General features: G+C 35.0%; 1 protein-coding gene across 1 annotated transcript in view; it reads left to right on the top strand.

The window, feature by feature from the left end:
* LOC150110628 (WD repeat-containing protein 11-like) overlaps positions 1 to 16,308 on the top strand; it is a 355,935-nt gene that overhangs the window by 256,435 nt on the left and 83,192 nt on the right. The window contains exon 20 of the mRNA XM_090399950.1: positions 4,826 to 4,907. Coding sequence (XP_090256076.1) covers positions 4,826 to 4,907 — 82 coding nt within the window. The remainder of the gene's footprint in view (positions 1 to 4,825; positions 4,908 to 16,308) is intronic.

The raw sequence follows: 16,308 nt of genomic DNA, 5'->3' as shown, positions 1-16,308 counted from the left end.
TTAAGCACTTTGCTGACACTTCGTTTCAAGCTGCCTTGATGTTGTTAATGCCCTTCAAAATATCGAATGGCCATCAATAGTCTTTAATAGTTTTTCCTGAAGTGTCCAAGACTCTTACCATTTCCATAAATGTTATACGGAGGTAATAGGCTTTGAAGATTGATATAATCCCCTGATCCATCAGTTGCAAAAGTGACTTGTTTGGGACACGTAAAAAACCTTCACATCCAATGGTGTTCTTACTTCAGCAAGGTTTTGAGGATGTCCATGGGCATTATCCAAGGGAAGCAATGCCTTGGCTGGCAAATCATTTTCTTTACAGAAGTGAAGCACAACAGGACAAAATAATTTGTGTACCAATCTATAAAAACATCTTGTGTAACCCAAGCTTTCTTGTTCCATTTCCAATAGACTGGCAGCATGGCTTTTAGACCCTTGAAGGCACATGGTGTCTCTGAATGGTATACCAACATTGGTTTAAGCTTCAAAGTTCCAGAGACATTTGCACCCAACGAAAGCATAAGTCTATCTTTTGCAGCTTTAAAACGTGGAGCAGAACATTCTTCACAGGAAATGAAGGTGCATGATGGCAATTTTTTTCAGTAGAACCTAGTCTCATCAACATTAAAAATGAGATCAGGAGGATAACTTCCTTGTTCTACACAGTCTTGAAATTCTTAAGAAAAGCAGCCTCTGCCGCAACATCTGCACTTGCCGCCTCACCACATAATTTCACAGTATGACACTTCGAGACTTAAATCTCATGAACCAACCTTTGCTTCCTAAAAATGTTTCTTTGCCTCCATCTGTCTTTTAAAGATCCTCAAAAATTGTTTTTGCTTTCTCAGTTATAACAGGCTGCATCAGAGGAATGTTTTCCTGATTCAAGTCATCCACCCATAATGATAATAATTTTTTCATGAAGTTTATCCCTACTATAACTTACATGTTTTTCATTTAGTACTGCTGTAGATTGTTGCACAGACTGTTTTATTCTATCTGCATTTTTCATAATTGTAGTAACAGTCGATTGAAGTAAGTTCATACTTCTACGGAGGTAATAGGCTTTGAAGATTGATATAATCCCCTGATCCATCGGTTACAAAAGCGATGTGTTTGGGGCATGCAAACAACCTTCACATCCAATGGTGTTCTTACTCTAATCCTTTCACATTAATTAACAAGATGGGCAGACACCTTCCATTCTTCGAATCACCTCCATCTTCTTTTCAAGTGTGATTGATTTCTGAGCGTTCTTAACACTAAGTTCTTCTAACTTTTCTGCGCTTCTTTTATCAGACATGGTATGTAACTATGTACTTTATCAATTTAAATATGTATGTATATAAAAAAAAATTAAATAGAACAATTAGGTAGATTCAACAGTAAAACTAGGTTTGATACATATACGTTAGTAGCTTGGTAAACATTCAAACACTAGAGTGCCTGCTAGCGTCGTTTCTCAGTCAGACCGCACTACAGTAAGAAAACACGCGCAGGCATCCAGTGTTATTATGAATCAGCGTAAATTGAAGCGTCGTAAACAGAGGGCTGCCTGTATACTGTAAAAATTAAAAATAATAAGATGACTGACAAGTTTCACTACCCATAACTGAATATAATGCAGAGAACAGCTTAAACTAAAACTGAACCATTAACACCAGAGTCAGGAGAAAGCTTGGTAATGGGGCAGTTACCAGTGTCATGATATTTCACAAGTTATCAAAATTGTCACATTATAAGAGGCATGCTTAGCTACAAATTTACCAAGCATGTTAAATGCCTAGCTGTGCTGCTAATTAAACTATAATATGAAAGAATGAGACATGTTGCACACTGAGCTTTTGTCACCTGCTATCTGATAGACTTTGTGACTGTTAGCATAACTAGTCTGTAGTATTTAGCGATCAGATCAGTAACTTCGTTATGCAGAATTAATCCTTGATTCCTGTTAAAGGATTAATGTAAATGGTTTATTTCAGTTGGTTCTTTCTTTTAATGTCCTTAAAATCCGTTTTTCTTATATTAATAGCATGACATTCTTTAGAAAATAATTCTAGGGAATTTTCTGTGGATACTGAAGTTTTACAGTATAACACTTCATCTCCGTGTGTATTTTGAAGAGATGTTTAAAAATATTGGCCTAAGGAGGTGATGGGAGATGGCAGAGACTTGGAGAACTTCCTTTTATTAACAGTTCAAATGTCCTTGTGAATTTTCTTTTGGGCTGGTAAAAGTTGAAACTTGAAATACTAATTCTTACCAACTGTCAGATGTTCATTTTGAGAAATTAAAACACATTGAGCCCTAGTCTGGGGGAGGAGAGGGTGAAGCTAACTGTGAATGCATATTTTAATTACAGGTCTTTGGACCTTTAAGAGATAATACAACAGATGAGACAAAAAGAAGAGATAATTAAGAACTATATGAACTCTATAGATCTTCACTTCTGTCTGATGAAATCAGAGCTTGCAGGTGGAGATGGCTTGTGGAATGAATGGGCGAAGAGAGAATGGCTAAACAATCATTCAAGATGATACCTGATGGAAAGCAATCTAGAGGAAGAGTGAGGTATGGGAGTATAACATCCAAAAAGACTTAACTCAGATGGGAATCCTGGGCTGGACTGGAATAGGCTCAAGACAAAAGAGTGGAAGAAATTGGTACTCACAGCAAAGAATCTTAAAGACTCAGCAAGCTAAAGAAGAAGATACTTTGAATTACCAAATACAGATTCATATTTCCTTTTGAGGTTGAAGGGAGAAGCCAAGAACATTTGAAAGCACTACTAAGATTGGTGATAAATTTCATAAAATAATGTTAAACAAACAAGACAACAGAAAAAAAAACACTCTAGCAATCGTTCCACTGGTTCACCACTCTAAGCAAAAAATCCAGTCCAGAAGCCTTTGCCAACCACACTCTTACTCATTTTCTCAGGGTAACTCCTTGTTCTGCATCTCTAGCCAAGTGCTGGAAAATTTCTATCAATCTTATAAAAATCCTTTTAAACAATAGAAACATTTTAGTAACTTAAAACTACAGCCAAAAGGCTGTGGGTTCGAATCCTGCCGTGGGTATGGATGTTTGTGATTGTCTGTGAAAATCTAGTGGTGGTGGGTGGTAGATAGTGTTGGTGTAGATGATGATGTTAGTTGTGGTTGGTGGAGACAGAGAGTTGTAGAGTGGGTGCTCTCCCTCGATGAGGCTTTGGACTCCCTGAAGGTGTCATGTAATAATAATAATAATAATCATCAATGTGTGTCCTCTATTCCACCTATCAACTAACTTCTGCGACCCATGAACTTAATCTACCCTCATAAGTAGCATTCCACAGACTACTTTCCATCATGGTCACTCGCCTATGGATCCTCTACACCACTTCCTCACCCCCAGAAACCCAGGCAATATGCACACAGTTATCCAGATGTGACTGTATTAAAGTTTTATAAAGGGGAATGGTTATTTTTTTTATTACTATATATTAGTGTGTTTTTCAACAACTAAGTAATCCTATGAACTGCTCACTTTTGCATGTGGCCTCTGAACTTCAGTTCCATAATCCACCATGACATCAGTTTCATTGAGTATAATTCCATCAGTGTAGTACAAAGCTTGTAATATTTTAATCCCAGAATGCATGTTTATTACATAATGCCACATTAAAACTGGTGTTCATTATTTTTTAACCCATTCTGTCAACCAACAGAATGGGCTGCCAGAGGAAATTGGGAATGATATTGAATGAGTTTAAGAAAAAGTAGAATAGGTATTGTGTGGGCCTCCCATGATGAGCCATGGAAATGTCCAAATAAAAATAATGAAATTTTACCATGACTTTCTACCAGTGACATTATTGATAACCAGTCTTTTTGTTGTAGAAATGTATATTAAAACCCTCATAAAATGTATATTTATGAAACTATTTCTATAGAAACTCATAACGTAAAATAATCTTGTTCTTATAGGAATTATCTTACTTTAAAAAAGGAAGGCTATGTGGGATAACTTGTGAAAAATTAAAAATGACACTTTTATTATAGGCTTGTTCATTATGTTTCAGCATTTTTAGAACCATTGAATAAACTTAGGGGAAAACAGTTTAATATATGGAATTTTTAGTCTATTTTCTTGACCATATTTATGTTACAGAAGCTAAATATCTAAAATATGGAATATATACTAAAATTTAATTAATACTACAGTAAGTTAACATTGAATGCTAATATGATTATTGGTGATATGGATTGGATTTTATTTGCATGTTGATATTGACAGTGATGCTGAGAATTCAGAATATATTTCTCATTATTAATAATTTGTTCTGTTAATTATACTTCAGTGCTTCCATCTTTCAAAGTATTTGTTTCTATGCATCAAAGATAGCTGTAAAACTTGACTGAAAATTCTTCATGAAGTTTAATAGGACAAATTATTAATAATAAGAAATGCATTCTGATTTAGAAGTTATTCAATCCATCTCCTTTGCTTACAGATTTACACAGTGTGATACATTAACAGTAGCATGATATTTGATTAAAAATGTTTTACATCTTGCGCTTGTGTACTATCTAGTACACATTTATACTCTGCATTTAGAGAGTGAAAATGCTGAAACAAATGAAATGGATATAGAACCAGTAAGGTGTTGGTTTGGCAGGTGTAGTCACATTAGTTATCCCATGTAGCACTCATTCATAAATACCCATGAAAACAAAATAAACATATTATTTCATTTATATGAGCTTTACATAAACTTCAAGTCTTTAGAAATGACAATCTTTCATTCATAGAAGTTAAAAAGTATTTCTTTTATTTTATATAGATTATTTGGAGACGAAGATGGCTGCCTTTTCTGGACTGTAGCTCTCTATTTCTTGAAGCAAAACCGATTTTCCATATTAAAGGTATAATATTAAAGAGAAATGGGCAAGTCCCCTCTTAAATTCATATGGCATTCAGCATTCATTGTGAAAAGGTTACCAGAGCCTACTCTTGTTTGAGTAATTAATTTTTTATAAAAAAGTTTAATAGTAATCCCAAATATGAGAAGTGTTTTAACCTATATCATTTAATATATAAGAAGTTACTGTTTAACCTATAGTACGAGGGTGGTCTGAAAAATTCTCATCCTAACAATGAAAAAACAAATTTTTAATTTTAAAATTATTTTTATTTTTCATTATAATCTCCCTTAAGACTACTACATTTATTTCAGCAATGCTCCAACACAATTATCCCATCCCTGTACTGATTCTCAGTAAGATCTGCAAAATACCCCTCTACAGCTGCAATCACCTCTTGATTTGAAGTAAAACGCTGAATAGCGAGGAAGAGTGTTAGTTTTGGGAAGAGACAGAAGTCAGAGGGAGCCAAATCTGTGGAATAGGGTGGATGTTCCAACAATTCATAGTTCAGATCCCTTAATTTTCCAATTGCCAAAACACCTTTGTGGGCAGGTGCATTGTCCTGATGAAAGATGATTTTTTTCTTCTGCAAACCGGGTCTTTTCTCATGAATTTTTTCGTCTAGTCTGGTTAAAAGATCGGAATAATATTCCCCAGTTATTGTTTTACCCTTTTCAAGATAATTAATAAACAAAATGCCTTTACCACCCCAAAACACCAATGCCATGAACTTTCCTGCTATTGGAACTGCCTTTGCCTTCTTTGGTGCTGAACAACCAGCTTCTGCCCACTGTTTTGACTGCTATTTGGATTCTGGTGCATAATGGTGAATCCAAGTCTCATGCATAGTAACAAAATGCACAAAATCAGTTTTATTCTTGTTAAAACGCTCCAACAACTGTTCAGAGATTTTCGTGCAAGTGCATTTTTGATCTGCTGTGATCGAGCTCGGCACCCATCTTGCACAAAGCTTTTTCATTTGCAATTCTTCATGCAAAATATATCCTACATGTTCTTTTGAAATGCCTATAGTTTCAGCAATTTCACGCACTTTGACTTGCGAGTCATCCAATACCATATCGTGCACTTGATCAATGATTTCTGGTGGTGTTACACTTTTTGGACATCCTTCATGTGGATCATCTTCAGCAGCCCATTTCTTAATTGTCGAAAACAAAGGAGAAGAGTGCCCATAAACTTTTATGAACTTCGAATGAATTTCTTTTGGCGTTAAACATTATTTTACAAAGAATTTTATAACTGCACGATACTCAATTTTATCCATTTCAAGGGATACCGACAACACATTTACTTCAGACAGCTGTATAAAATAAACTACTTGATAGAATGACTTTCAATTTCACATGGATGCTTATGACAGATGTACCAACTTAGAAAAAAAAAATCTTGCTGATACTGTTTGCATCTATGGTCGAGACCGACAAATTTTAAGACCACCCTCATAAATTTGTACTGCAGACAGGTAGTATTAATATATATAGGTTAAAAGTTAAGCCGAAAAAAGAAACTTGTTAACATTAGATTTTAAGACTTGCAGATGTTGTTCTTCAGGAAATACATAAAGAGGGAAGACTATTCCAAAAGATAGAATAAAAAAAAATAATGAAAAGGAAGAAAAATGTCTGAGTTTGGAGTTAACTTGTGAATGAGCATCGAGGCGCTACTATGCATGACAAAACTGGGAAATTACTGATGCTAATGCTGATGAATAGCGAATAGAAAGATTTATAGAAAATGCAAGCAGCAAAAATTGAATATCTGTATGATGTATACTGAAGTGATTTAGTTGAAGAACAAGTATTTAATCAACCTAACGTTTTTTTTTTTTTTTTTTTTTTTTTTTTTTTTTTTTTTTTTTTTTTATTGGGCCCCATAATTTTACACAACTGTTGGAGCCACACTCAAAATTTAAAAATTTGAACATGATATTCAGTGTTTGGATGAATTTCTGATATATATATTTGCTGTTAATAGCTGTCCATAAGCAGTAATGATGCGACTTGGCTGTTAGCAACAATGTCCTTGGGTTGGAAAGATCTGAATTTTAATTTTTCTATGATGCAAGTAAGCTTTATAAGGATTTTTCAGCTGAAAGTGAGATATGAAGGTGGCAGTTTTTCCTCCCAGAAACTCACTTTTTTAATCCTGAAAAACAGGACACATAAATTCATGCAATTAATACTGATGTTGTACCCTTAGTTGCTTCAGCCATAGTTCAAATAACAACAGTAATGATGAGCAAAGGATTAAACCCCTGATTTCCTGGCTATTAAGTTGTTAATAATTATATTAGGGGTAGGTGTTATCTCAAGAAGGAAATTAAGACTGGAATATAATGTTTTTTTGCAAGATTTAAGACAGTTTTATGTTTTTCTAGTATTGCAGTTAACAAGGTTATCAGAATACCACTGAAGAATGATTTGTAAATCAGAATTTGAAGTTACAGAAGTTGATATTCTGGAAATTTTTGATTTTTTGTTGAGCAGTATTCGAAGGATTGGTGGATTTGGGATTTGTATAGTTGGTAGCATTCTGAGTGGGAAAAATGCCTAGTTTTTTTTGGATGCTCAGAAAGCTCTTGATGTATTTGTTTATGCCAGGAGAGACTGAGCAGAGAGAGAGATCTGATCCTGTCTGGTGACTTGTGTATTGCTGAGAGTAAGCCGAGATCCCTTTTATGAGATAAAAGGCAAGACTGCATTTTGGTGGCACTAAACCTGATAAGATTGTCCTGGCCCTATGGCAATGGTTGTAAATGATCTGGAAGTTGGGAATATCTGAGTACTGTATGGTGGAGAGTACTGTCATCTGCAAAGCTGTGAATTGAATTAATGGTAATTGAAAGTAGGTCATTTATGTACAGGAGAAAGAGAGTAGATGATAGAACCCTAAGTTACTCTGGCATTGATGGCAGAGTTCTAGTAGAGGGAGCCATCCACCATGACATGCAGTGAATGACCAGAAAGAAAGCTGACTACCCTCTGTAGTTAGTTGGTAAAAAAAAAACTACCCTCTGATTTTTTGTTTAGCAGTACTCAATGCCAGATATGGTCAGAAGCTCAGAAATATCGAAAGCGATAGCAATTTCATGCTTCATTGTATGCTTTTTTTTTTTTTTTTTTTTTTTCATTTCTGTAATATTTATAATTTTTTCCATTGTAATGAATGCTGTTTAGCACTCGCCCTCAGAAAAGACCAGTGGTGGTATGGATTATCCTCCTGGAAACTCAGGTTTTTCATTCTGCAAAACAAACCAGCCAAAAGAACACACAAAAAAACATCATAGCTCTAGTTGCTTCCTGTAAAACAAACCAGCAGAAGAACACATGCAATTAATGGATATAATATACTTTTATAGTCTCGGTGGCTTCAGCCACACCTCCAAATATCTATCAAAAAAGACTAATCACTTCAGTATTGTTCTAAATTGTTAAATTGTGATCTCTATACTCTAAAGGCAAAACAGAATCTGAGGAAGATACAATAAAACATGAACTATAAATGAAACATAAAACATTGTTTTGTAAAACATGAAACAAAATAGTCAAGCCATCCAGTGAATGACCAGAAAAGAAAGCTTGCTTTCATGAAGGAATAATATAGAATGTCAAAAGAAATAATTTTACATTGCTATCAGAGACCTACCTACAATTTCAAATGAAATATGATTTTCTTTTTATTTATACTTTGTGTTAATGAAAAGGAAAAGTTGGTCCTTGTTGAGGATCTAAATAGCACATTAGGAAATGATTATCAGACATACAAAAATATTTGGGGAAAATTTGGAGAAAAGAGCAAAGCTAATAATAATGGCAAATACCTGTTGGATTTCTGCTCAGGACATGGACTGGTTATTACTAACACCATGTTCCAACATAAAAATGTGCACAAATTCACATGGAGAGAAGAGGCTAGGAATAAGAAAAGTCTCATTGACTATGTTATTGTTGATAGTGATGTTTTCTCCCTTATGCAGGACACCAGAGTGTACAGAGGATTTGAAATTGGAAGTGATCACTATTTAGTCTTGAGCAGGATAAAATTGAATTTCATATTGAAAAGAATAACATGTAAGAAATTAATAAATTTAGTTTAATCCTTTATCCACATGTGTGCAAACAAAGTTTGCTCCTGAAAGTATCTAAAGGACTCGGGTAAAGTGGTACAATACTTTACCTTAGAAATGGAGGGAAGAGTGCTGTAAAAGGATTTAGAGATGATAAAGGTGACATGAAAACAGGAGATAAAGATATCCTTGAAGTATGGAGTAATTACTTTGAAAAATTACTAAATTTCTAAATTGAAAAATAGGTGTGGTAAAAAACACTGAGCATGCAGTCAGGAATACATATCCATACTTGAAATAGAAAAAGCCATCAAAGGCTTGAAATGTGGAAAGGCAGCAGGAGTAGATGATATTCGACCAGAAATGCTGAAGTATAGTGGTATAAAAGTCTTACAGTTGCTGCACTGTATGGTTCAAAAGGTCTGTACAGAGGGACGAATTCTAGATGATTGGAGTAGAGCTCTCTCATAGTACCCATATATAAAAAGGGAAATAAAACTGAATGGCAGAATTACAGAGGTATTTCCTTACTGAGTGTGCCTGGTAAGATTTATTCGAGTATACTTGAGAAACGGTTGAGAAGATTTCTGGAAGAAAAGCTTCGTGAAGAACAAGCTGGATTCAGGCCAAATAGAGGCTGTCACTTTAAGACAAATAGTTGAAAAAGCATGGGAATATAACAAAGTATTTAAGTTTTGTCGATCTGGAAAAGGCATATGATAAGGTGCCAAGAGAGAAGCTGTTCAATACGCTACAGTTGTATGGTGTCAATGGGGCATTATATCAAGCAATACTTAGTCTTTATTTGAGTTGTAAGTCAGCAGTTAGAATTGAAGGAAGTACAGGAAGATGGTTTAATGTTAAATCTGGTTTGAGACAAGGATGTACATTATCCCCTCTGTTATTCATTATCTATGTGGATCACATTATGAAAGAAAGTGATATTAAACATGATATCAAAATTGGAGATATTAATATCAGTTCTTTGCTTTATGCGGACGATGTTATACTTCTAAATAAATCCGCTACGAGTCTGCAAGATTCCTTGACTAAATTGAATAACTGTTGTAATAGATATGATATGAAGGTCAGTAATAAAAAGACAAAGTCAATGAAAATAGGCAGAATCATTGAAAATGTCAACTGCATTGTGAACGGAGAACCTGTTGAACAAGTAAAACATTTCAGCTACTTAGGCACAATTTTTAGTGAAGATGGTAAATTAAATATGGAAATAGACAACAGAATCAATAAAGCTGGTATGGCGGGAAGTCAATTGAATAAATTCATATGGAATAAGAGAGAAATTAGTCAGAACACTAAATTAGCTGTATACAAGAAAGTGTATGTTCAAACCAGTTTTAACTTATTGATCTGAGAGCTGGGCCAGAAGTAAAACACTTGACCAAAGACAGCAGATATGAAAGTCTTGAGAAAGATTAGGGGGATGAATAGATGGCATCAATGGCAATATCATATTAAAAATGAATATATTAGGAAAGAACTTGACATTGTAAGCATTATTTCTGTTAGCAGAAATAATCTCGGGTGGTATGGTCACTTAAACAGAAGGGAGAGGAAAGATTAGTAAAACAGTGTTCTCTGCCAGGTTGGCAGGAAAAAGATCCAGAGGAAGACCAAGATATTGGTAGATTGATACGGCAAAAAAGTGATTTAGAAGATAGAAATATAAAATCTGACAATGTTGGAGTCTTGACAGGTAACAGATCGGAGGAAAATTGTAAATAGAAAGTTAGTAATGATGTAAATTTTTCATGTAGTACTATCATATCCTGTACACCCCTTGAGGATATATATCAGGAATTTGATGATGATAATGACGATAAGTAATTTTTTGCAGTTTGTATAATAAAATTCAGAAATGTTTCAGCATGGTCTTCATAATGCATGCATTTTGAAATAGAATGAATATTTTTATGTACATATTTTGAATGTTAAAATTCCTTGAGGTTAATAAGTTATTTATTTTATGTATGTGAATCCTGCCCACAAAAGGTTGTCAGCCTATAATCTATCATAGTATTAGTACCTAGAGCTAAGGGTTAGATAATCTGGAAACTCTTACAGAGACCAAACATGAACTTTTCAAGCCACTTTAGTTCCTGTTGGTCTTTTTATAAGCCTGCTTGGTTGCTGTGCCTTTGTAATACTGTTATTAATTTTTTTATATATTCCTTTCTTATTCTCACTATTCCATCTTACTATTGCGTACTTACTTTATCTACCTTTCGCACTACGAGTTTTATGTCTATGGATACTAGAAAATTTATTTGATAAAACTGTACCACCAGTATCTTTTAATTGGCATAAAACTCAGTAATATGGCCGGTTGATTTCTCTCTCTCTCTTTGTATAACTCAAAATTCCTTCATAATTCATAATAGTTAAGTGCAAACAATCGTGGTCTATTTGCACTTAACTATCGCTTTGACTATCTTACTTGGTTTCCTGCTCTTATGTTTGCATTTATATAGGAACAGTTGTAAAATAAACAATCAGGCGGCACTCTATTGACATATAATTAAAACACATTTATTTACAATAAAAAAAAGAGTACATTAAATAAGTGATAGGGAAGTTACTCTCTCTTTACCTATCCTTATACTTTTGGTATAAAGATACAAACTTTCCCTTTTCAATATTAAATGACTATGCAATATAATTACTCTGTTACTTCTTTGCTTAAGAAAATCAAATTGCCAAGACTAATTTACTCATAAAGAAATTAGCTAGCTATGGCAAGTTATCTTACAATTTATATTCCAGTTAACAACAAAGCAGAGGACTCTCTTATAGATATTTCTTACTACTATTTCTTATCAGTCCATCTATGACATATCTCCTAGACTACAAAGGAATGTACATAAAAAGATGGGACACACTTATAGAGGCTCTTTGTCGTGTCACCTTCCAAAGGTCCTGCATCAAAGTGCCTATAGTTTTTCTTTCATCTCAGGCCTTAAGTTTCCATCTGGAGAGTCTTGCTTCAGGGGGCATTTCGTCGGAATACTGGCGTGTCTTGGACTGCAATCTTCCCGGTACTCAAAAACTCAGGCAAGAAGTTTCAGCATACAGGCTTGAAGATTGCTCTGTGGCTTTTGGCTTCGGTTGACTTCCTGCAGCACTAGGACATCCGACTGGCACTTTGCATTGGCTGTTCTCCCAATTTTTTCCTCTCGAATGGGTTCGCCATAAAGTCTGATCCTCTGGGTTCGACTGCTTCTGGTTCTCTGCCGACTTGCCTCTGGCTCTCCTCGGTAACAGCACTTCGCCTCTCCTGTTTCAGTAATTGGACCTCGCCTCTGCTCTCTCGATAACTGGATCTCGCCTCCCCTTTGTCAGCAATGATCTCGCCACTCCAGTCGATGTTTGGCTCATTCCCCTTTTATTTTTGCCTTCTCAGGACCTTGCACCAAGAGTTGTAAACCCCAAAGAAATCGACAGTTCTCCTTGATCTTTTTGTTAAGGCCGACCCATTCTTTCTTCTCCTCCGTGCACACTTTTTTCCTTGTCTTGTCGGGCAGCGGAAACTTCTCTGAAACTAGCGGATCTCTTGGATACTAACTTTGAAGGTGTTCGTGTGCAGAGCTCGCAAACAATTTTCTAACACACTTAATCGTAAAGAACTTTCTTGTGCTCTTATACATAGCTATTATACAAAATTCCAATGGCAAAGCATTGCCTTTGTTTTTGACATTCTAGAAATTTTAGTTAAAACAGTAGATACAATCAATTCCATAATCAATTAATATTGAACATAAAATACATAGAGACAAACAAGGTTATTTTTGTAACAGTTCTCATGAGACTTGACCTTAGTAAAAATCGATGTAAAGCACTTTGGTATTTTTAAGCTACATCAAGTTTTACAGTTCTCTATTAAGGTTGGTTTTCTTGCACTCAGCAATGAAATTCTTCTCCAACTTAGACATTCAGAAAATATCCAGGCTCACAGCAGGATTGAAACCCATTCTTTGGCTGGAGAGCAAGTATGTTACCCATTCAGCCAACTAAGCTGGCTATACTCTATAATTTAAATAAATTTCTTCTCTTCGAAATTTTTAGCATGATTTTTTTTTTTTTTTTTTTTTTTTTTTTTTTTTACATTTGTGTTTTATGCTTTTGTATTTCAAGGATTAAAGTTTAAAATTTGTTTAAGAAAGTTAACTACTCAAATAGTTATATGGATGAAATATAGCAACTGTGCTGCATATGCACATTATTTCAATACTATCTAATGTTATTTCAATCTTGGTGGGTACTTTGCCTCAAGGTAATAATAGAACTTGTGCATATGTCAGGGCTGGTAAGGGGGGGGGGGGGTTAAAGGAGGATTTTATTTTATTTAGAGCAGATGAAATTAAATTTTAAAGATAAGTTTAGAAAGGCTTCAGTGGTAGTGAAAGTTGATCCAGAAGTAAATATAGATGTAAAGCTCAGTATATCTTTACAAATATAGATCCTTAATTTTCCTTCTTTTTCTATGGATTTGTTCCTATATCAGCCCATGATTTTCCTTAAATTGCTAGCATTTGCAGTATTTGCTAGCATTTACAGACTATCCACAATAACCATAGAAAGAACTAGATTTTTGCTTAGTGTTACTGACCAAAACCAGCACTCTGACATAGCCATGTTTTCTATAAGTGAGTAGTTTTCCTTGCCTGACTGCTGCCATTACCTCAGGAAGCTGAGAGCAAATGAAGTGAAATTTGCTAATACCATTAGCATGGAAGATATGATTTAACTTGAATTTTTTTTTTTTTAATATATCTGACTCATACATGAAAGGTCACAAGACTTATAGTAGATTAGTGTCATGTGTGGGCAAGAGGATAAGAAGAAATCTTTTCACATTTGTTTGAACAGCTGAAGGTTGTATTCTTTGGATAAGGCAGAGTGGGGGGGGGGGGGGGCTGTTCCAAAGAAGAGAATCAATGGAATGAAAGAGGAGCAGTGAAGTCGTTCAGTACGTTTTAAGATGGACTGTAAGAAAAAGGTATTTTTTAGCAGTGGCTCTTGTTCTAATAATTTCATAGGAAAGTGGAGGTATAATCGTAGAGGTATAATTCAGCAGAGCACTGTCCATGAAAGTATCAGTAGAAGAGGCATAAGCTAGAAACTGAATGTCTATGAGTGAGAGAGAGAGAGGGAAAGGAATTGAAGTGGATATGTGTGAGAGAGAGTGATCTTTAATTAACTGGATGCTCTCTCCTGGATAGAATCAATCATAGGGAAGATTTTGATGCACCACACCAAATGTGGAAACAATATTTCATGGTTGGGCTGATTTGGAGTTTGTACAGAGTTAGCAGGATTGAAGTAGTGTCTTGTGCAAAAAAGTACACCTAGTTTTTTTGGCAACTGCAGAAATGTGTTTGTACCAGAAAAAATTGAAGGCGTAGATCAGTCCAAGAAGGGAAATCTGATCATGTTTAGTATATCTGTGGGTATTATTAAAAGTAAAGGGGAATGGCTGCAAGTTCTTTCTTTCTTACAAGAGATCAGGACTAAGTTTTGGTGGCACTGAAGTCTACATGGTTGAACTTGTCCCATTGGGATATAGCTAGGAGATCAGAGTTCAGGCCATTGTTCGCAGTGGATCTTGAGGATTTACTACTTGGGCACTACAAGGTTTGTCAATTGAAAAGGAGGAATGGAGTGTGCTGTCATTGGCAAAGCTGTGGATAGGATTGGAATCCTGTGAGAGCAGGTCATTTATATACAAGAGGAAGAGAGTGGGTAAGAGAACGGAAACCTGGGTTGGTACTCCTGCATTGATGGGGAAATCTAAGGAGATGAAACCGTCCACGTAGTGAATAATCAGTGAGAAAGTTGGCAATCCAGTTTCAGATTGTGGGAGGCAGACCAGAGGATGGCAGTTTGCTAAGTAGGCCCCTGTGCCAAATCCGATTGAATTCCTTTGAAATGTCGAGGGCAACTATGTGAGTTTCTCTGGATAGAGCCTAATATTGGTTTATTGTCAGTGGATAACAGACACCCAGTGATTTTTCTTTGTAATGGTGTATTATTAGGCTGTTGCAATTACTGTCAATTGGACAAAGTGTATTAACTTCATGTTGGGTCCTAGCAGGTCACTCAACCACACATACCCCATCCTTTCTGCATTGAGCAAGCTCATTTTTAAAAAATATTCATTCAGGTTTACAGAATATTAGTTTGGTGGAATTTCTGTATAAACAGTGTTTTTCAAACTGCCTTGATGTACAGCAAGCTGACAGGTTGCGTGACCTTAAATGCAACAGAAAAGTCTAAGGCAATCATTCCCACAATCAGTAAATGTGGACATGAGCAGCTTTTGGTCATCTTCAACTTATGAAACCACCTACTCATCTTTCTCTTTCATACCTCCGAATTTCTGTTAATTTCCTTACAGATAGTTTTATTTAAATAACTTATTTTAGCTCCAGGCAGACATACTTAAGTAACATTCTTATTTTACTATAGAATTCAATTTTATGGCAGTTTTGCAAACAAATTTGCAAAAATTGATACAATATTATTTTTCTGTAGTGAATCTAATCTTTCTCTTTATAACTTTCTTTTCCACCTTAAACAGGCCATTCATGCTCATGGCAATCATATTTGTACTATATTCCAGTTTGAATGTGCTACCCAAATATACAAATTCTCTTACTTATTGGTTACTTATATATTTTGAAAATCCAGCATATTCTTACTCATGTACACAGCATTTCATTATGGAATGCTCACACTACAATTCATAACTTGCCACGAGCAACATAAGATGATTCCTCTCTGCACAACGTGAAAATGTTAAATGGTTTATTTTGAATGATATGCTAAAACCTTCTTCTTCTCGCATAGTCCTAAATGAACCGTTGGGTCATTCATGGCTGGTAGGTGATTCATACCTAGCATTAATTATTTCAGTAAAACGATTAATAATTGCTAGTATTACTTCAGATTACCACTGATAAGAATATTATATGTTATCATTTATTATATGTTATCGTTTACTCTTGTATTTGTTTACTCTTCATTTAAGGAACAACAGCATTAGTAAACTGAGAAGAGTAATAAAAATGTCATGTCAATTAGTATAAAAAAGTACTTGGCTTTGAAGATAGATATATTGGTATTGAATGGTGCATCAAATCCATATAGTTCATCATCACTTTCCTGATATGTAACCTCAAGGGCTGTTCAGGCTTCTGTGACAGCATTGCATGATTAATTTCATATTATTATTATTAATCTCCTATCCACAATTTTCCTCCAATTTTGTCTGTTACTTGTCAGCAATCCAAT

The sequence above is a fragment of the Typopeltis vanoorti genome, chromosome 1, assembly GCF_054136105.1.
Source record: "Typopeltis vanoorti isolate ZY-2024b chromosome 1, IOZ_Tvanoo_1.0, whole genome shotgun sequence".
Taxonomy (NCBI): Eukaryota; Metazoa; Arthropoda; class Arachnida; order Uropygi; family Thelyphonidae; genus Typopeltis; species Typopeltis vanoorti.
This window is presented reverse-complemented; position numbering and strand designations above follow the sequence as displayed.